General features: G+C 39.5%; 2 protein-coding genes across 4 annotated transcripts in view; both read right to left on the bottom strand.

Annotated features, from left to right (window-relative positions):
* Positions 1-1,875: 1,875 nt before the first annotated feature.
* On the bottom strand, positions 1,876-10,989 carry LOC124093634 (disintegrin and metalloproteinase domain-containing protein 1a). Its single transcript, XM_046446198.2, has one exon. It carries the CDS (start codon positions 10,987-10,989, stop codon positions 8,323-8,325), a length of 2,667 nt encoding a protein of 888 aa, XP_046302154.2. The 3' UTR covers positions 1,876-8,322.
* Mapkapk5 (MAPK activated protein kinase 5) overlaps positions 10,869-16,832 on the bottom strand; it is a 38,596-nt gene continuing 32,632 nt past the window's right edge. For all 3 annotated transcript variants that reach the window (XM_046446196.2, XM_046446195.2, XM_046446197.2), the window contains 2 exons: positions 11,561-16,202; positions 10,869-11,002 (listed from right to left, as the gene is read on the bottom strand). In XM_046446196.2, the coding sequence (XP_046302152.1) occupies positions 16,108-16,202 (95 nt within the window). In that variant the 3' untranslated portion in view covers positions 10,869-11,002; positions 11,561-16,107. The remainder of the gene's footprint in view (positions 11,003-11,560; positions 16,203-16,832) is intronic.

The following is a 16,832-nucleotide window of genomic DNA, read 5'->3' as shown; positions in this document are numbered from 1 at the left end:
TCTGTACCTCTGGAGCTATAGAACATGGATAGGGATGTCTCTACATTACTACTGAGTTCCAGTAGGGCCCAGGCTTGTGGAATTGGTACCCACAGTCCTGGAGCTGCACGGAACAGGAACCCAGGGATGAGCTTGAATGATGCTGGAGCTTTTCCATGTGCAGCTACAGTCCCAAGGCAGTAGGCTGGGAAGGAACCCTTTTCTATTTCTGGCCAGGTAAATGCAGGTGATGCCAGGGTTTGTTTGGGGTGCTAATACCTGTCTTTGGCACATGAAAACATGGTTGGGACCTTCCCCAGATACCAAGGGACAGTCAAAGTTGATGCTAGGCTTTTGGCACCAGCAGCCACAGTCCTAAGGGTATGGATTGTTTCCTACTGGGTGAGTACCAGGTGGTACCAGGGACTGGGACCCCTAGTAGATGCCTTCTGGGAGCTGCAGACAAGGCTGATACCTTTCCCAGGTCTTGATGCACAGAGGCATACCTTCCTAGTTCCTGTTGGGCAACAAGCAGGACTCATGTCTGACCCTAAAGTATCAACATGATGGGGACAGGTGGTAGTGGTTTCTTCTGCTCTAACATTTTTTAAATTGTGAAATTTAGCACATTCATTGCAATGTGCCATTTAGATGTATATTTGGGGGAGCTATTGAAATGGAAGAGCTGTGTGATCTTAATTTTCAAGTATTTAACCCTTTATATTTACAGATTCCCTCCTTATACAGTGATGATTGTGGTTTTGTCTTTTATGGTAACTGCTTTTTCACATTTCTTTGTAGTTTTATCTTCTAAATATACAGCTTGTAATGTGATTTCATTGTATATGTCTTTAGATTTCACATGAATACATAAAATTATAACTTTATTCATGGCTTCTTTTATTCACACTTCATTTAGGTTTCCACCATGTTATTGCATGAAATCATAGTTCTTTTCTTTCCATTGTTCTATGCTGCTATCTCTCTACAAATCTCTCATGATTCACTAATGATTTTGTCATCTTCATCCTTCTACTTTAGGAAAGACTATGAACAATGTTGCTGTGAACATTATGCCAGGAATGTCCATAGCAGATGTGCATGACTTCTCAGATATGTACCTGGAAGTAGAATGCTAGGTCATGGGATAAGTAAAATGTAAATTTAACTAGAATATAATACACTGTATTTCAGTTATGTGCCAGTCTAGTCCTATAGCACTATGGGGATTTCTACCAGTATACATTCTCAGTAACATTTGGTGTTTGAGTCTTACATTTTGCCTTGTTTATGACGTGTGATGATATACTTTGAATATCTGTCAACACCTTTACAAATGTAGATCTCTATATCTATGCTACTAATGGGTGATTACTATTGAGAATGCTATCTCATCTCTGGCCATCCACCTAAAGTTTCATATTGCAGGTTACCAGTGTCTGAGTCTCCATTATCAAATTACACAAGCATTCCTTAATCTTGTCTCTATGGACTGACATATCAACAACATTTAAAAGTCCATCTGTGATCTCACATTTAGAAGAACTCCTCTGCCTCCTGGGTTATTGGGGGACCAAAGTGAAAGGTCAGAACAGTGAATGACTTCTGCAGTTGTCTGAGTGGGAACTGAGGATGACTCACATTGCACTGAAGGGTTGGGATGCTGCTGAGAAGCCACATTCTGTGTGCTGAAGATCCTGCCATGAGGACTTCCAGGTATATTAGATTGGTAGTGTAAGACTCTTCTAGAAACACTTTCTTCTCTTGATTTTCAGGACAGAGCTCTCCCTTGGTGGTATTCCTACCACATCAAACCCTTCTTCTCTGACCTCTCCTCTGAATCTTCCTCATCTTGGCAATATAAACACATGGAATGTCCCAGGGCCTAAGTTTTTTTTAATAGCTTTATTGAAGTAAAATTAAAGTACAGTTAAATGCACATATTTGAAGCATTCAGTTTGATCAGTTTTGACATGTTTTGACATGTGTAATCAATACAGTCAACACAAAAACCATTTTCATTACTTTGTAAACATATAGAAGTGGTGTTTTTATAACTTTATTAATTAATTAATTTATTTATATTTACGTGGTGCTGAGGATTGAACTCAGTGCCTCTCATGTGCAAGACAAGCACTTTGCCACTGAACTACAATCCAGCCCTGCATTTCCATTACTTTTTTATAATTTGAAATTATGCAGACTGTATTTCTTGCATATTTTATTACATTAGAAATCAATCACCTTAAGATATATAAAGCCCCACCTCCACATGTCAACTACTTCAAAATTAAATGGCACACTTATAAATATTTCACAGGTGAAGGAAGAAACTACAAGAAAAGTAAATAAAAAGTGCTTTGAACTATGTAATAATAAAAGCTTAAAATATCAGAATCTCTGGGATGAAAAAGTCTCAGATGAACATTTATAACTTGAAGTACTTGTATCAAGAAAGAAGCTAGATCAACAATCAAATTATTTTCAAATTAGGTAATAGGAAGGAAAAAATAAGAGTAGGAGCAGAAATATATGAAATAGAGAAGAAATAATACAGTTAAAAGTTGATAAAATCAAGTCTAATCAAGAAAAGAAGCAAGAATACCAAAATTAATGTTAATGGAAGGGAGCTATCAAAATAACCCTACAGATGCTAAAAATATATTAAGGTAATATTACAATTGTATGCCAACATATGTGATAGCTTACTAACATTGTATCATAGAAGGATCTGTGTGCTTATGAGAAGAAAGTGTATTCAGTCATTGATAGATGAAATATTCTGTAAATGTCTGTAAAGTCTGAATTATCAATTGCATTTTTTAGTACAATAGCTTCTTTATTTAGTTTTTGTTTGGAGGATCTATTCAATGTTGACAGAGGCATGTTAAAGTTACTCAGTATTATTGCGTGGTGGTCTATTTGTTTCTTGAAATTGAGAAGGATTTATTTGATGTATAGAGATGCTCCATTATGTGGGGCATAAATACTTAGAATTGTTATGTCTTGTTGATGTATAGTTCCCTGAAGCAGTATGAAATTTCCTTCTGTCACTTCTGATTAACTATGGCTTGAAGTCCATTTTTACTTTTATTTCTCATTTCTTCATGAAATATTTTATTGAGAATGTTTTGTAGTGTAGGTTTTCTAGTTGTGAATTATTTTAACTTTTGTTTATCATGGAAGGTTTTTATTCATCACCATCAATTCTGAAGCTTAATTGTGCTGGATATAGTATTCATGGCTGGCATTCATTTTCTTTCAGAGCTTGGTATATATTATTCCAAGAACTTTTAGCTCTGAGGGTTGGGGTTGAGAAATCAGCTGAGATCCAGATTAGTCTGGATCCAGATTGATATTACTTGGTGTTTTTCTTTGGCAGCCTTTAAAATTCTATCCTTATTCTGTATGTTAGGCATTTTCATAAGAATGTGCCTTAGTGTAGGTCTGTTGTAATTTTATATATTCGGGCTCCTGTAAAGCCTCTTGTATTTGATTTTCCATTTTATTCTGTAGGTTTGGGATATTTTCTGATATTATTTTGTTGAAAAGATTGTGCAATCCTTTGGTTTCTATCTATAAGCCTTCATCTATCCCAATAAATCTTAATTTGGTCTTTCCATGTTATCCCATATTTCTTGGAAATTCTATTCGTAGTCTCTTAATATCTTTTCTCCAGAATCAACTTTTTTCAAGATTATATATTTTGTTTCCATTGCCTGAAACTCTGTATTCCAAGTGATCTTGGTGATGCTTTCCATTGAATTCTTTAATTTGGCTTATTGATTCCTTCATTTTGAGTATTTCTGCTTGATTTTTTTTCCCGACGCTCTCTTTGTTGAAGTGATCTTTTTTTAAAATGCCATTAACAATTCACCTTTTTAAGTTGTTGATGAATCTTTTTATTTATTTATATGTGATGCTAAGAATTGAACCCAGTGCCTCACACATGCTAGACACTCTACCACTGAACTACAACTCCAGCCCTTGAAGTGATCTTTCACTTCCTGTATTTTCTTTATGATTTCACTCTTTACCTCGTTCTTTACTTCACAGATCAGTTTGACTATGTACATTCTAAATTTCTTCTCTGATATTTCTTCCACAATGGTGTCGTTAGAGTCTCTTATTGAAGTATCTTGGTTTGTCCTTTGGGGCAATTTGTTCCCCTGCTTTTTCATGTTATTTGTATGTTTACACTTCTAGCAGTATGAATCTGAGGTAGTAGAGTTTCTACCCTATGGACCTGTAGTGTCCCTGAAGGTTTCCAGTACCTCACTGTTTAGGGGGGAGACAAATAATAACAACCAATGCAAACAATATACAGCATTAAACCAAATGATTCCTACTATGACATCTACAATGTTAATTATCACAGTAAACAGAAATGATGTGATCAGTTATTGCCTACAATAAAAACAGCAAGTTTGCAAAAGGGTTTACAATTTCAAATGGTGGACAGGAAGAGAACTGAAGTGATATAGGATGTGATGATTATAAGGGAGGAGGAGGAGAAAAGATAGAAGTAAAAAATTAAAGGGAGGGTGAAAGAGAGAACAACGAAGACTGATTTTTAGTGGAAGAAAAGAGAGAAAGAGAAACAAGGGAAACATGGGTAAGAAAAAAATACATACATAAATAAAAATTTAAAAAGGAATAGAAAACAAAACTAAAATATACTAATCAAACATCCTACTCAAAAAACTGACCCGTGGCTTCAAAAATGCTAGAAAAAAAATAACTGGCTTTAAAAATGGTAGAAATGAGAAAAAAATGAGTATGTATAAATGTCCATGTACCATTAAGGTCCCAATTAAACAGAGTAAAGGAAAAGGGGAAAAATATCTCAGTGAAAGTTAAAAGTTTCTTTCCGTTGGAGTTCAAGAGTCTCAGCTTCTCTTCTCAGCAGTTTTAGGTAAGGTCGTCTGAAGTGTGATACCCCACCCTCCGGATTGCTGGGGTGAAAGAGGAAATCCTATAGGTGGAATTCCTGGAGGCAGCGTTAGGCTTAGAATGGCTCCAGGTGGGACAGAAGAGGCTGGACACCTGAGGAACTTTCAGGAAGTTTATTAGCTGCAGTGTCCAAAGAGGCTGTCCCTAAAATTTCTCTGGGCCTCAAGTCCGGAAATTTGTTGAAGGTTTATATGACAAGTGTTTTTTTGTCACATTTTTTTAAGTTAGTGATTTTACAAGTTTTATCATAAAAGCAAAAACATCATCAAGTTTGCAGCCAAACTTAGCTTTTGCAAGACAGCAATTTAGTCCTCACAAAAAATCGAAAATCCTATCCAACATTGAGTTTTTTACACAAATTTGTGCTGATGTTCTGTTATAAAGCTTTCTGACAAGAAGAGGAACTTACATGTCATAAAAATGGTGAGTCTGCTTAATTATGGTAAGGGTCTTCTGGGTGGAGGGTGTCTTGTCTGCTTCATAGGGTCTTCACTGAATGCCATTTGATCTGGAGATTTAAAATCATTGTACCTCTAGGGTCCAGTAATTGCTGATCCATACTGGAAGACTGGCCCCAGGTATCTCCCCTGGGTTCTACTCATGTGATAGAGGAGCCAATTGTTCGTCCCCTAAGTCACCTGCAGACCCCATGTTTCCTGGTTTTGGGTTCAGTCTCCAAATAGTCTCTCCCACCTCCGCCCTTCCAAAGGCATGGCCAGATGCATCTCTCCCAGCTGATCCTGCAAGCAGCCAGTTAGGAGAGGGAGCAGTAGAGCCAGGTGGGTTTCCACAACCAGTTGTCCCCTGTGTAAACCTCTCTCCAAGTTTGATTTTCTTCTGGTCACTCAAGCACACTCTATGGCATGCGGTGTTTTTTTACTGGGTCTATATTTTAGGCCAAACTTGGGTTTGCCAGAATGTGGCTCCCTCAGCTGCCAGCCCCCATGCCACAGCTGAAAATCGTTCCTCCTTTTATCCTCCACAGACTGCCACACTGCTTTTTTCCCCACACAAGGATATTGTGCAGTGCCTTTCAATTAAGTCAGGCAATGGCCTTGATCTCTAAACACTCTGTACCCAGACAGGCCTCAGGTCTCCTAAAAATGTGGGTTCCTTTAATTCCCTTGTCCCTCCACTTGACTTGCAGAGGGACTGCTCTGGCTAGTGCTTCTGGTCTGGCCACTGTAGTGGCTCTGCCACTGGGGATTTCTTCCTTATTTTATCATATACAACTTCCCAAGCCCCCGATCTGTTTTTTTTTTTTTTTTTTAAGAGAGAGAGAGAGAGAGCAAGAGAGAGAGAATTTTTTTTTAATATTTATTTTTCAGTCTTTCGGCGGACACAACATCTTTGTTTGTATGTGGTGCTGAGGATCGAACCTGAGCCGCACACATACCAGCTGAGCGCGCTACCGCTTGAGCCATATCCTCGCCCCGCCCCCAATCTGTTTTAAATGTCCAATTTTAAATTCCAATAAAGCCACCAAAGCACTCTCCCCCCGCCCTTTTTTTTTTTTTTTTTGGTTCGCCCACCTTCCTTAGCTGTTTATCTGCTTTCTTGGTTTCACTCCATGAAGAGTCCAGGAAAGCAATCTCCTCGATTTTGCCATCTTGAAACTTTCTAGTTCTCAGATCCCTTCTCTAGCTATACTTGCTCCCTTGGGCAGTGTCAGCCATCCCCATGCCTTGAAATATTGGGTATGGTCAGCTCTCAGATACTCATCCTGGCTGATGGTTCTCCTGATTTCCAGGGAGCCCAGTCATCTCACTGCCTAGGAGACATGCCCACTTGGTGTTAGGCAGGCATCTCATTCTAAACATGTTTAGTACCTATGCTTTCCACACTCATCCCCATCTTAGTAATGCCACCTACATTGTTTCAGTTGTTTGGGGCAAAGCCACCAGTGTCAGCCTTCTCTGATGCCTTTCTCTCATTCTCTACATCTGCTCCATCAGCAAATCTCTAAAGCTCCACCTCACAGGCTCCTGGGATTCCAGGCTCTTCTCAACACCACCACTTCAGCCTCCTCCTACAAGCTCCCACTGCCACCTGCTTGGCAAATCATGAGAGTTGTTTAGGGTTCTCTGCTTCTACAGTTAATTGCCCACTTTAAAGACATTCTAATCCATAATGCCTACACAATATAGTGAGTTCTTGATAGAAGTCAATATCCATTGGTAAGGTGGTTTTCAGGAGTCCCATAAGCTGGGTAATTAAGGATGTATTAAATGTCTTCCCCTCACTTTTTGATGAATAAAAGGCTCACAGTTCTGCAGAGATTGTAGTTTGGGTCTTATCTGGGGGAGGGGGATGCAGGTACTACCACTTACTAGCTTGTGCCACAGCAAGCTCTTATGTTTTTCCTTATGTACAAGATGGTGTTTTCACAGGGCAGTTAGGAAGATTAAGAAGTAAATGCAGTGTTAACAGAGTGCTTGGCGAAGAAACAGTAATATTATAATATTATACTTGCTCTGTGCTTATTTTTCAGAGAAGTAATCACATAAAAGCTCTCTTATATATAAAGATGTTCTTATCAGTATTTATCTGTATACAAAATATCAAATTTAAAAGAAAAACTAAGAAATCAAATGAAAAATTAAATATTTGAAATGTGAACTCAACACTGAAGGGGCTTCCTGAGTAAGTTGCCTTCCCTTCTCCAAACACTTGGCCTGGCTGAGTTAGACCTCCATGGGTCAGACCTTGCCATTCCAGGGAGCCCCAATACAAAGGACCCCAAATTCTAAGCTACCTGGAGTCTAGAGTGCTGCTTCATCTGGGAAAAAAAAAAAGCCTTTTATTCATTTAAAATCACCTCTATTATTTCATGAACAGAATCTGACAGGGCAAATTCGAATTTTCTAATCACAAATATAATATTCCTTACATAACAGTGGTTATGACTGTAATAAATAACCCAGAGATAGCAATGTAGGTTCAGATAATACATTGTCAACCAATGCAGATGGAAGATGGCATACCCTGAAGAACCATTTCAGTTGTCTCAAAATCAGCCCTATTGGTAAAAGACATTGATAGCAATGATCCATGAAAATAGCTTAAATAAAACCGCTTCAGGTAACGTGTAAAAAGAAAAAAAAAACAGATTATCTCATGTGATTTCATATATGAAAATACAATAAATTTACTAAAATGAATATTGAAAGTGGAGAAATCCCTTCTCCCACATTAGTATAATACAGTCCCGTCAGAGCCAGTGGTGCAGGTAATTCTCACTTCACTTTCCATGCCTGGGGTGGTTTAACATATTTGGCTTCATCCTCCAGTAAATTTCTGCCTTTTCTTTTTTTCTGCCTTTTCTTTTTCATGTAGTTCACCTCCTTCCTCTTTTGGTGCAGGCTTTTCTGGGGCTACTGGTGGTGGGGCCTACTCTGGTGGTACCGCCTCTGGTACAGGTGGTGGGGCCTCCCCGGGGGCAGGTGGAGGAGGGGCCCCTTTGGGAGGTGGGGCCCCTTTGGGCGGTGGGGCCCCTTTGGGTGCTGGGGCCTCCTTTGCTGGGGCTGTAGATGACTCTGAATCCCGTGACAGCATTGACCGTATTTCAGACCAGAGGTAAGCAAGTAGCATTAGAGTACACAATAATGTGACGAGACCTACAGGGATAGCGATCATCAACATTTTAAGGCGTGCTTCATCATCCTCAGTTTTACGGGTTTCTTTATAATTATCTTTGCGTTGTTTTAGGTACTTTGGCTTACCAGGAGGGCCACTGTCCATACTACCCCCAGTCCCTGGACGCCGACAGTCAGGAGGTGCAAAGCCATCTTCACAATGACAGTGCCTGAAATTGTTACACACTCCTTTTCCATAACATTGTTTCTCTGGTTCACAGTCATAATGGAGCACAGCTTGATCAATACAGGAGTGAGCACTGCAAACTTTGTTTGGAGCACAGTAAGTGCCATGGTGCACATCACCATCGTCAAGGATGTCAGTAAGGTTATAGGCATCCATGGCCCAGCACCAGTCATTACCATGAGCAACCTGGATCAGTGTATGTTTGGGTCGGATTCTTGGCATGGTTGCAACACCTGTACATATAATTTTTCCACAAAATATATTTTCATCTGTACACCTAACGTATGCTGAGGTCGTTGCAGTACGATGGCCACAGTTTGCAAACTGACTTGGGTGCCTGTTCATTGAAATATAACATTCTTCTGGGGCAGATCGTGCAGGGTGACCATATATACTCAGGCACTGATTATCAGGGTTTCTACACTGCCCCCTGGTACAATAGTAAATTCTGTCACACAATGAGCCATCTTGTTTGTAGCTGTCCACAGGACATTTTTCAGATTGACCATCACAATATTCAGGGAGGTCACACTCATCTCGAGAATGACGACATAAAGTGCCCTTCCCTTTGAGAAGACATCTATGGCAGCAGAGTCCATTACTACACTGAGCCCCCTCCTTCAGTTTACAAAGTGTGTCACAGCATGGGTGAGTGTCACATTTGTCACCACAGTCACACTGCTCCGCCTCTTCAATCACACCATTACCACAACTAGCAGCCTCCCTCTTGCGGCTTCTGTGCCGTGGCTTGTTAAAGAGGCAGGCCCCTTTGTGTTCATGAAGGAAATGGTAGAAGTCGTCAGAGCTACAGTTGCTGAAGCCACTTTCTCTGGTGATGTTTTCATGCATGAGGCAAAAGTGCTTATCTTTACAAATGCAGGCCGCATGGTCGTGCTGAATACCCAGGTTGTGCCCGAGCTCGTGGACCATGAGCGCTGCAAACAGGAGGATGTCTTCGTGATGGAAGGATTCAACGGCCGCCGCAAAACTACCTGAACAGGCACCATTGAGAAATGCCTGGCCCATGGTCTCTCCAGGATGATGCCCAACGATCATGTGGGCAACATCATGCCTCACACGGTGCGAGAGCTTCTCTTGTCTCCAGCTGTTGAAATTCCTGAGTGTAACTTGCAGGTCCACTGGGACCTCTATGAGGTCCCCCTCAGTCCAGATCTCCATTCCAGCCAGCACCACCTCTGTGTTTATTCCCCTGGTGAAGACATTGGCCAGAGCAATGATGTCCACTACTCTCTGGACTGTCTCATTGATGTTACTGCCCCACATCTGGAACCGCTGGTTGTTGACAATGACAAACATCTCCACGTACTTGGTGCGTGACCACAAGTAGGACAGTGCCTGTAGTTGAAGAGGATTCCTGCTCCCTTGTTGCTGGCTGGTGGACACTGGTCTGTCTTGGGAAGTGACACCACAGGAGACTCGAGCTTGATGTGCCATGGTGTATAACACATGCTCAAACTGTTTGGAAGAGAGCATGGGCTTGATGCCGTAGGATGTGTCCTCCTTAATCAGGATGCCCCTGAGGCCCAAACAGGTGTTGACAGAAACAAAAGACCCTGGCACTCCTTCTATGTAGCCCTCATAGTGGCAGTCCTGTGAGATGGAAGGCGTTTCTTGCCCCAGGATGCCATTGTGGTAACTGTAGATGGGGAAGTTACTTACAGAATAGTTTCTTTTCACTTTGAGGCGAATCACTTGCTTTTGGCCCTGCATAAACAGCATGTACGATGCCTTTCCCACTGGGTCTTCATGCCCCTCCACTGTCAGACTCTTGGGGATGACTATTTCATAGAAAGAATAAGATACTGATCCCAGGTAACAGTACATGCTTGGCAAAAAAATGACCAACAGCATCAAGATCCCTAACCTGATATATGAATGTCCTGGCACTGGACCCAGCCTCAAGTTCCACTTCTGGGGAATCCAAGTCAGCAAATTTATCTTCGCTTCTGTGAAGGTCACTGGATTTTTCTGTAGAGATGATAAGATGGAGGCAGAGTTTCTCAGTGATGCTGCCACTGACATGACCCAAATGATGATATAGGGTCTGTGTCTCTCTGTGGCAGCTCTCCCTGATATGACTCTCAGAGACTTACATATCATCCCCACATCTGTGCTGGCTTCCTTTTGGTTGGTTTCCATCCAACTCTGAATCTTATTGCCTTCAGGGTGTATCTCTTTATTCTTGCTTCCCTCCTGGTCTTGGGTGGTTTCCATAGCACAGGAAATCCTTTCAACAGAAACAGCTGTTATGTTCCTTGACTAAGTTTCTTTAACATTCGCGGAGAGATGAGCCATACAGGCCTGTAAGATTTGGCCAGTACTATAAATCAGGCCAATTACCTTCCTTTTCCTGAGACCACATTAGTACTGATATCCGTTAATCTGTTCATTCTTTGAAACCCAACATTCTGGCAGGAGACCGGGGGAGGGGACGGGGATTTCCTAGGGATCTCTGAGCAGGACAGAGTTCTCTCCTGCCTACTATGTCTTTTCCTCGTTTATGTATTATTGAGGGTACTCTTTCTCAATTCAGTCCTTTGCCTGTGACTCATTTTTCCTTTAATTCAAGAAAAAAAGTCACAAGTTTTCCCTCATTATCCTTCGTTCATAATAAATGAGTTTAGACATTTTATATTTGCTTATAAATAATTGTTCTCTACCCAGAGTTTTCCTAAGGCACAGACACAAGGGTTAAGTGATCTTAGTTTCACCATTGAAGTATCTAAGGGACCAGTATCAAAGTTCAATTACTGGGCTGGGTGTGTGGCTCATTGATAGTGCTTACCTGGCCTGGCCTGGACCAGGGCCTGCGTTGAATCCCTAGAGCTGCAAAAAAAAAAAAAAAAAGTTTAGGGTCTGAGGCTGTAGCTCAGTGGTAGAGCACTTGCCTAGCATGTGTGAGGCACTAGGTTCAATTCTCAGCACCACATAGAAATAAAAACAATAAAAGTACATCGACAACTAAAAAATATATATGTACATTTTTAAAAATTCAGTTTTTCTCTACCGATCCAATATAAAAATGTGTGGCAAAATAAAACTGTTTAATCATGTATCTAGTTACCCTGATCAAGAAAATAAAATAAGTGGGTACAGTGGCACATGCCTATAATCCCAGTGGCTCGGGAGGCTGAGGCAGGAGGATTACAAGTTCATAGCCAGCATCAGTAATTTAGTGAGGCCCTAAGCAACTCAGCAAGACCCTGTCTCTAAATAAATTATAAAAAAGGGCTGGGGATATGGCTCAGTGGTTGAATGCCCCTGGGTTCAACCCTGGTACCAAAAGAAATAAGTAAAATAGGTTAAGATTTCTAAAAAGTTCTTCACTTTATAACTTAAATTGAACTGTACAGTGTCTGTGAAAGTCCTTGGGTTGTTTTTTTTTGTTTTGTTTTGTGTTTAAAGATTTTTTTAGTTGTTGATGGACCTTTATTTATCTGTGGTGCCAGAATCGAACCCAGTGCCTCACACATGCTAGGCAAGCACTCTACCACTAAGCCAGGACCCCAGCCCTTGGATTTGGTTTTGATGTGAATTTTTTCGTTGGTGATTTTAGCAGTAAAAATTTAAAAGGAAAGAGAAGCTCTGTTTACTTATTTTTGGCCCAGTTATTCATTCTCTGTGCATTCTAAGATTAACTAAGATGTTTTTTATCTTGCATAAAAATAATTTTATATTAAGTCAAATATTTATAGCATAAAACCTGTAAAATACAAGGTGTGACTATGGGTAACACTTGGCAATGGGGAAATGCTCTACTTCAGAATAGAATCATAATGGTACCAAAAGGTATCAGATATCACCATGAGAGTATATGAACTCATTATCTATCTCCAATTAATAATACTTAATTTCACTGGGCATGGTGGCACACGCCTGTAGGTCCCCATGGCTCAGAAGACTGAGACAAGAAGCCTGCAAGTTCAAAGTCCGCTTCAGCAAAAATCAAAGTGCTAAACAACTCAGTGAGACCCTGTCTCTAAATAAAATACAAAAATAGGCCTGGGGATGTGAATCAGTGGTCAAGTGCCCCTGAGTATACAATCCCTAGTATCCAAAACCAAAAAACAAAAAACTTAATTTCTAACAGTTGATAAAATATTTCATTAGCATATAGCAAGAAAATTCATACTGTCACATCATAAATTCATTAGAAAATTTATAGCAATAAAAGTGAAATGATTTCTTTTCTTCTTATAGTTTATGTAAGAGCAAGTCCACTTCAAATTATAGAGTTTGGAAATAATACTTAAGATTTTAGGGTACTTCTCTTGTGTTATAACCAAAATAGGTAGGGATAATTTCCTACCTATTTTGTCATTTGATGGAATAAAAGAATCAAGAGTCAATCATGGAAGAACAATGTACCTTTTAAATTTAAAAAATATATAACTAAAATGAAATATCCAGTTTTCCCAGCTCTCAGTAAATACACATGTACACACAAACTGATAGACAAGATCTGATTTAAATCTTTCAACTTTCTTTGACCAACAATACCTGCTATTCTTTCAACTTGTTTTTCTCACCCAGATACAATATAAGCTCTTTTAATAAGAATTCCATGTTTCAAAAAGATAAATTTCTCACAGGCATTCTCCTATGATCATACAATACATTAGCCAGAAAAACATAAGGATGTCGTTCTACCTCAAGTCTAAAGGTAATTGAGTAATGGTCTTAATCAGCAGAGGGTCAGCAAGTCATGTGGGGGAAACTCTAGATTGTAAACTGCAGCTTTACAAGAACTGTTCCTACAATGTTAAGTGTCCACAGGTGGGTGTTAGTCTGTGAAATACAAGGAAGATATATGATTTCACTTTCAGTTATGTGTGGATTTTGTATCACCAGGAAACCTGATTTGTATGTTAAAACACAATTTACTACTGGCTTAGGAATACACAAACAAAACACTTTGAAGACCAAACAGTATTGAGTCTCTGGGGAGCCTACTGCTTTTTCAAGGGGCTCCAATCAGGGTAGGGCCCTCTTTTGTGTTACAACAGCTAGAGCATCCGCCAGGGTTTTATAGACTTCCAGCATGGTGCTCATCTGGGACATGTCTGGAGTCAGGCAGCTCTCATGAATTCAATCTGAAGTGACTAAAACACAAGAAACTGAAGCTTAGACTAAAAAGAAGTATCATTTTGGATGCCATTTTACATCAAGGCGTAAAGTTGACCACACTCTAAGGAAAAAGAAAAAAATCAGCCTGAGTCTTTAGAAGATACCCAAATAATAAAATTTGAGAAGTTAATGCTAGAAGGCTCTTTTAAAGAAAGAGCAACAAAGGTATATTACTGTCTTCCTCTCCCCATGGAATACTGAACTCCTGCCTGCCCTCAGGTAGGAACACTAGAGGGGTTCAGATATCTCAGAAATAAGTGCATTTTCCCTCACTTCAAGAAATGATTGCATTTCGCTGAAAAACTAAATAGGCCCTTAATTCAACTCTCAGCTAAATTTTCTGGTAGTAAATAAACATTTTGGTTTTCTCTGCTGCTTAACTGATCGATTTTGCTATCTTGAAAAGTATCCAGTTCTTTTTGCAAGGTTTTACTTAACCTTAAAAAATACCTTGAATTACATATTCTTTAAGATAAAATTCAATCAGTGTAATAAAGAAATTCTTAAAAGATTCTTTGGTGGGCTGGGGTTGTGGCTCAGTGGTAGAGCACGCGCCTAGCAGATGCGAGGCCCTGGGTTCCATCCTCAGCACCACATAAAAATAAAATTAAGGTATTGTGTCCAACTATAACTAAAAAATAAATATTAAAAAAAAATATACTTGGGTGTTTTTATCATACATTCCCCAAATCAGTTGCACTCTTAAGTGACACAATGACCAGATGTCATCCTGAAGGCATACTCAGCAAAATATAAGAGTCAGAAAATAAGTGAGCAGGCTGGGGTTGTGGCTCAGTGGTACAGTGCTTGCCTAGCAGCACTTGTGAGGCACTGGGTTCAATTCTCAGCACCCTATAAAAAAATAAAGATATCTATCTACAACTGAAAATATTAAAAAAAAAATAAGTGAGCTTTGTGGGATTGATTTTGATTACAGAGAATAGCTGACAGGATAAAACAGAATAGCTAAGGACCAGGGTTGTGGCTCAGCGGTAGAGCGCTTGCCTCGCACGTGTGAGACCCTGGGTTCGGTCCTCAGCACCACATAAAAATAAATAAGTGAAATAAAGGTATTGTGTCCAACTACAACTAAAAAGTAAACATTAAAAAAAAAAAAAAAAAAAAAACCTGAATAGTTGAGACTACTCATCCTCTTACCCTGTCCTGTGAGCTAGAATTTGTCTATAAGCTTTTCTATTTATTGACACAGATACCCACCAAAAAATGTTTAAAAAAAAAAGTTTGTGTCCATGTGCACAAAAGAAAACTAGGTGCACATCTATTTTTATTTTTCATTAAACAACTGCTATCTGAGCCAGAATTATGCTTCCTGAAAATGAAGGGTACTGAAGAAAATAAATACAGCCCACAGGATGCCATCAAGAAATCCAGGCAGAAACATTAGAGAAAAATGGGCAGCTTTCAGAGGAAAAAGTGGATCACTTTAAAAGCTAATGTTAAAAAGTCCAGTTTATATTATATACAATTTTCTCAGGAAAATCATCCCAAAATTGGGGCCAGAATAGGGAAAGGAATTAACAAGTGACGGAGTAAGTGGAGGATGCGGGGGCAGAGAGGACCAAATGGGATCTCAGGGAAGGGTAAAGGGAAGCTCTGGTTACACATGTAAAGAATAAACCCCAAAGTGAATTCCATTAGATTTAAGAAACACACCAATACCCTTTAAACAAACATGACAAAAAGGAACGGTGCCACTTTTCTCTGGGGAATTAGGAGCAAGAGAAATGAAAGCACAGTAGTTCCTTCCTCTTCCATGGCAGAGGCACCCAAGTGTGCGTTCTGTGACCTCCACCAGGCAGTCTGCAGTGATTGATTGTGAGCTAATCTACTGATGGCACAGAAAGGTCAGTATAGTTGGTCCTTTCTTTATCTAACCCTGGCATGTGGTTTCTTTTACTTTATTAGAAAGAAGATAATCTTGCTTGACTGACAGATACAATTCCACCTATCATCTTATAAATATAAGACCATATGTCCTAAAATAATAGTATGCCTCTAGAAACTGAGCTTTTCTAAAACAATAACTATACTATTAGTAAATCCCGTACATAAATCTATATAGCAATGTTAAGCAATGTGGAAATGAAATGATGATTTATTGATTTACATAAAAATTACTTTATACATTAAAGAATAATTTTTCAAATTGCTAAAAAAAAAAAAAAAAAAAGTTTGAAGCCGTCATTATTGGGATTCATGGGAAGTGGTTTGCTCTTCTATCACTTGCTTCACAATTTCTGCCAGTTTTAGTCGATCTACTTTATCTGTGAATCCACGACCTGAAATCCAAGAAAGAATAAGGTCAGTTCTCACTCTGAGAGGAACCCAATAGGTGGACCTTACGGTGCCAAGTTCACCCTGCCAATGGAGGAACTACCCCAACGCTAATGAAATGCAGTTCAAATCTCCCATTTTCAGGTGTTCACTAAGCAGTTCTATTAAATGGCAATAAAAATGCAGAGTTCACAAACCACAATGAGAGATCTCTATAACATATGCATGTCTGACAATAGACTAACATCCGGAAATTTATGAAGAATTCCAACACATATATAAAAAGCTACAACTTGGTAGAAAAGTGGACAAAGGACTTGAATAGGCATACTTCAAAAAATAAGAAATATAAATGGCCAATAAGCATTTAAAAAGTGCATAATTTCATCTATCATCAGGGTAATGCCAAGTAAAATCACACTGCAATGCCATTATACACTAACCAGAATGTCTAACATAAAAGAGATAATAGCAAGAGTTGGTATGAATATAGAATAACTAGAACTAGGGCTGGGGATATATATCTCTGTTGGTTGAGTGCTCGCCTTGCCCGCACTAGGCCATGGGTTCAGTCCCCAGTACCACACAAAAAAAAGAATAACTAGAACTGAACACTACAGTGGGAGGTCATAAAT

This window comes from Marmota monax, unplaced genomic scaffold (genome assembly GCF_021218885.2).
Source record: "Marmota monax isolate L192 unplaced genomic scaffold, Marmota_monax_Labrador192_F-V1.1 WCK01_AAM20220418_F8-fsc00092, whole genome shotgun sequence".
NCBI lineage: Eukaryota > Metazoa > Chordata > Mammalia > Rodentia > Sciuridae > Marmota > Marmota monax.
The sequence above is the reverse complement of the archived record's forward strand: the minus strand, read 5'-3'. Positions and strand labels throughout refer to the sequence as shown.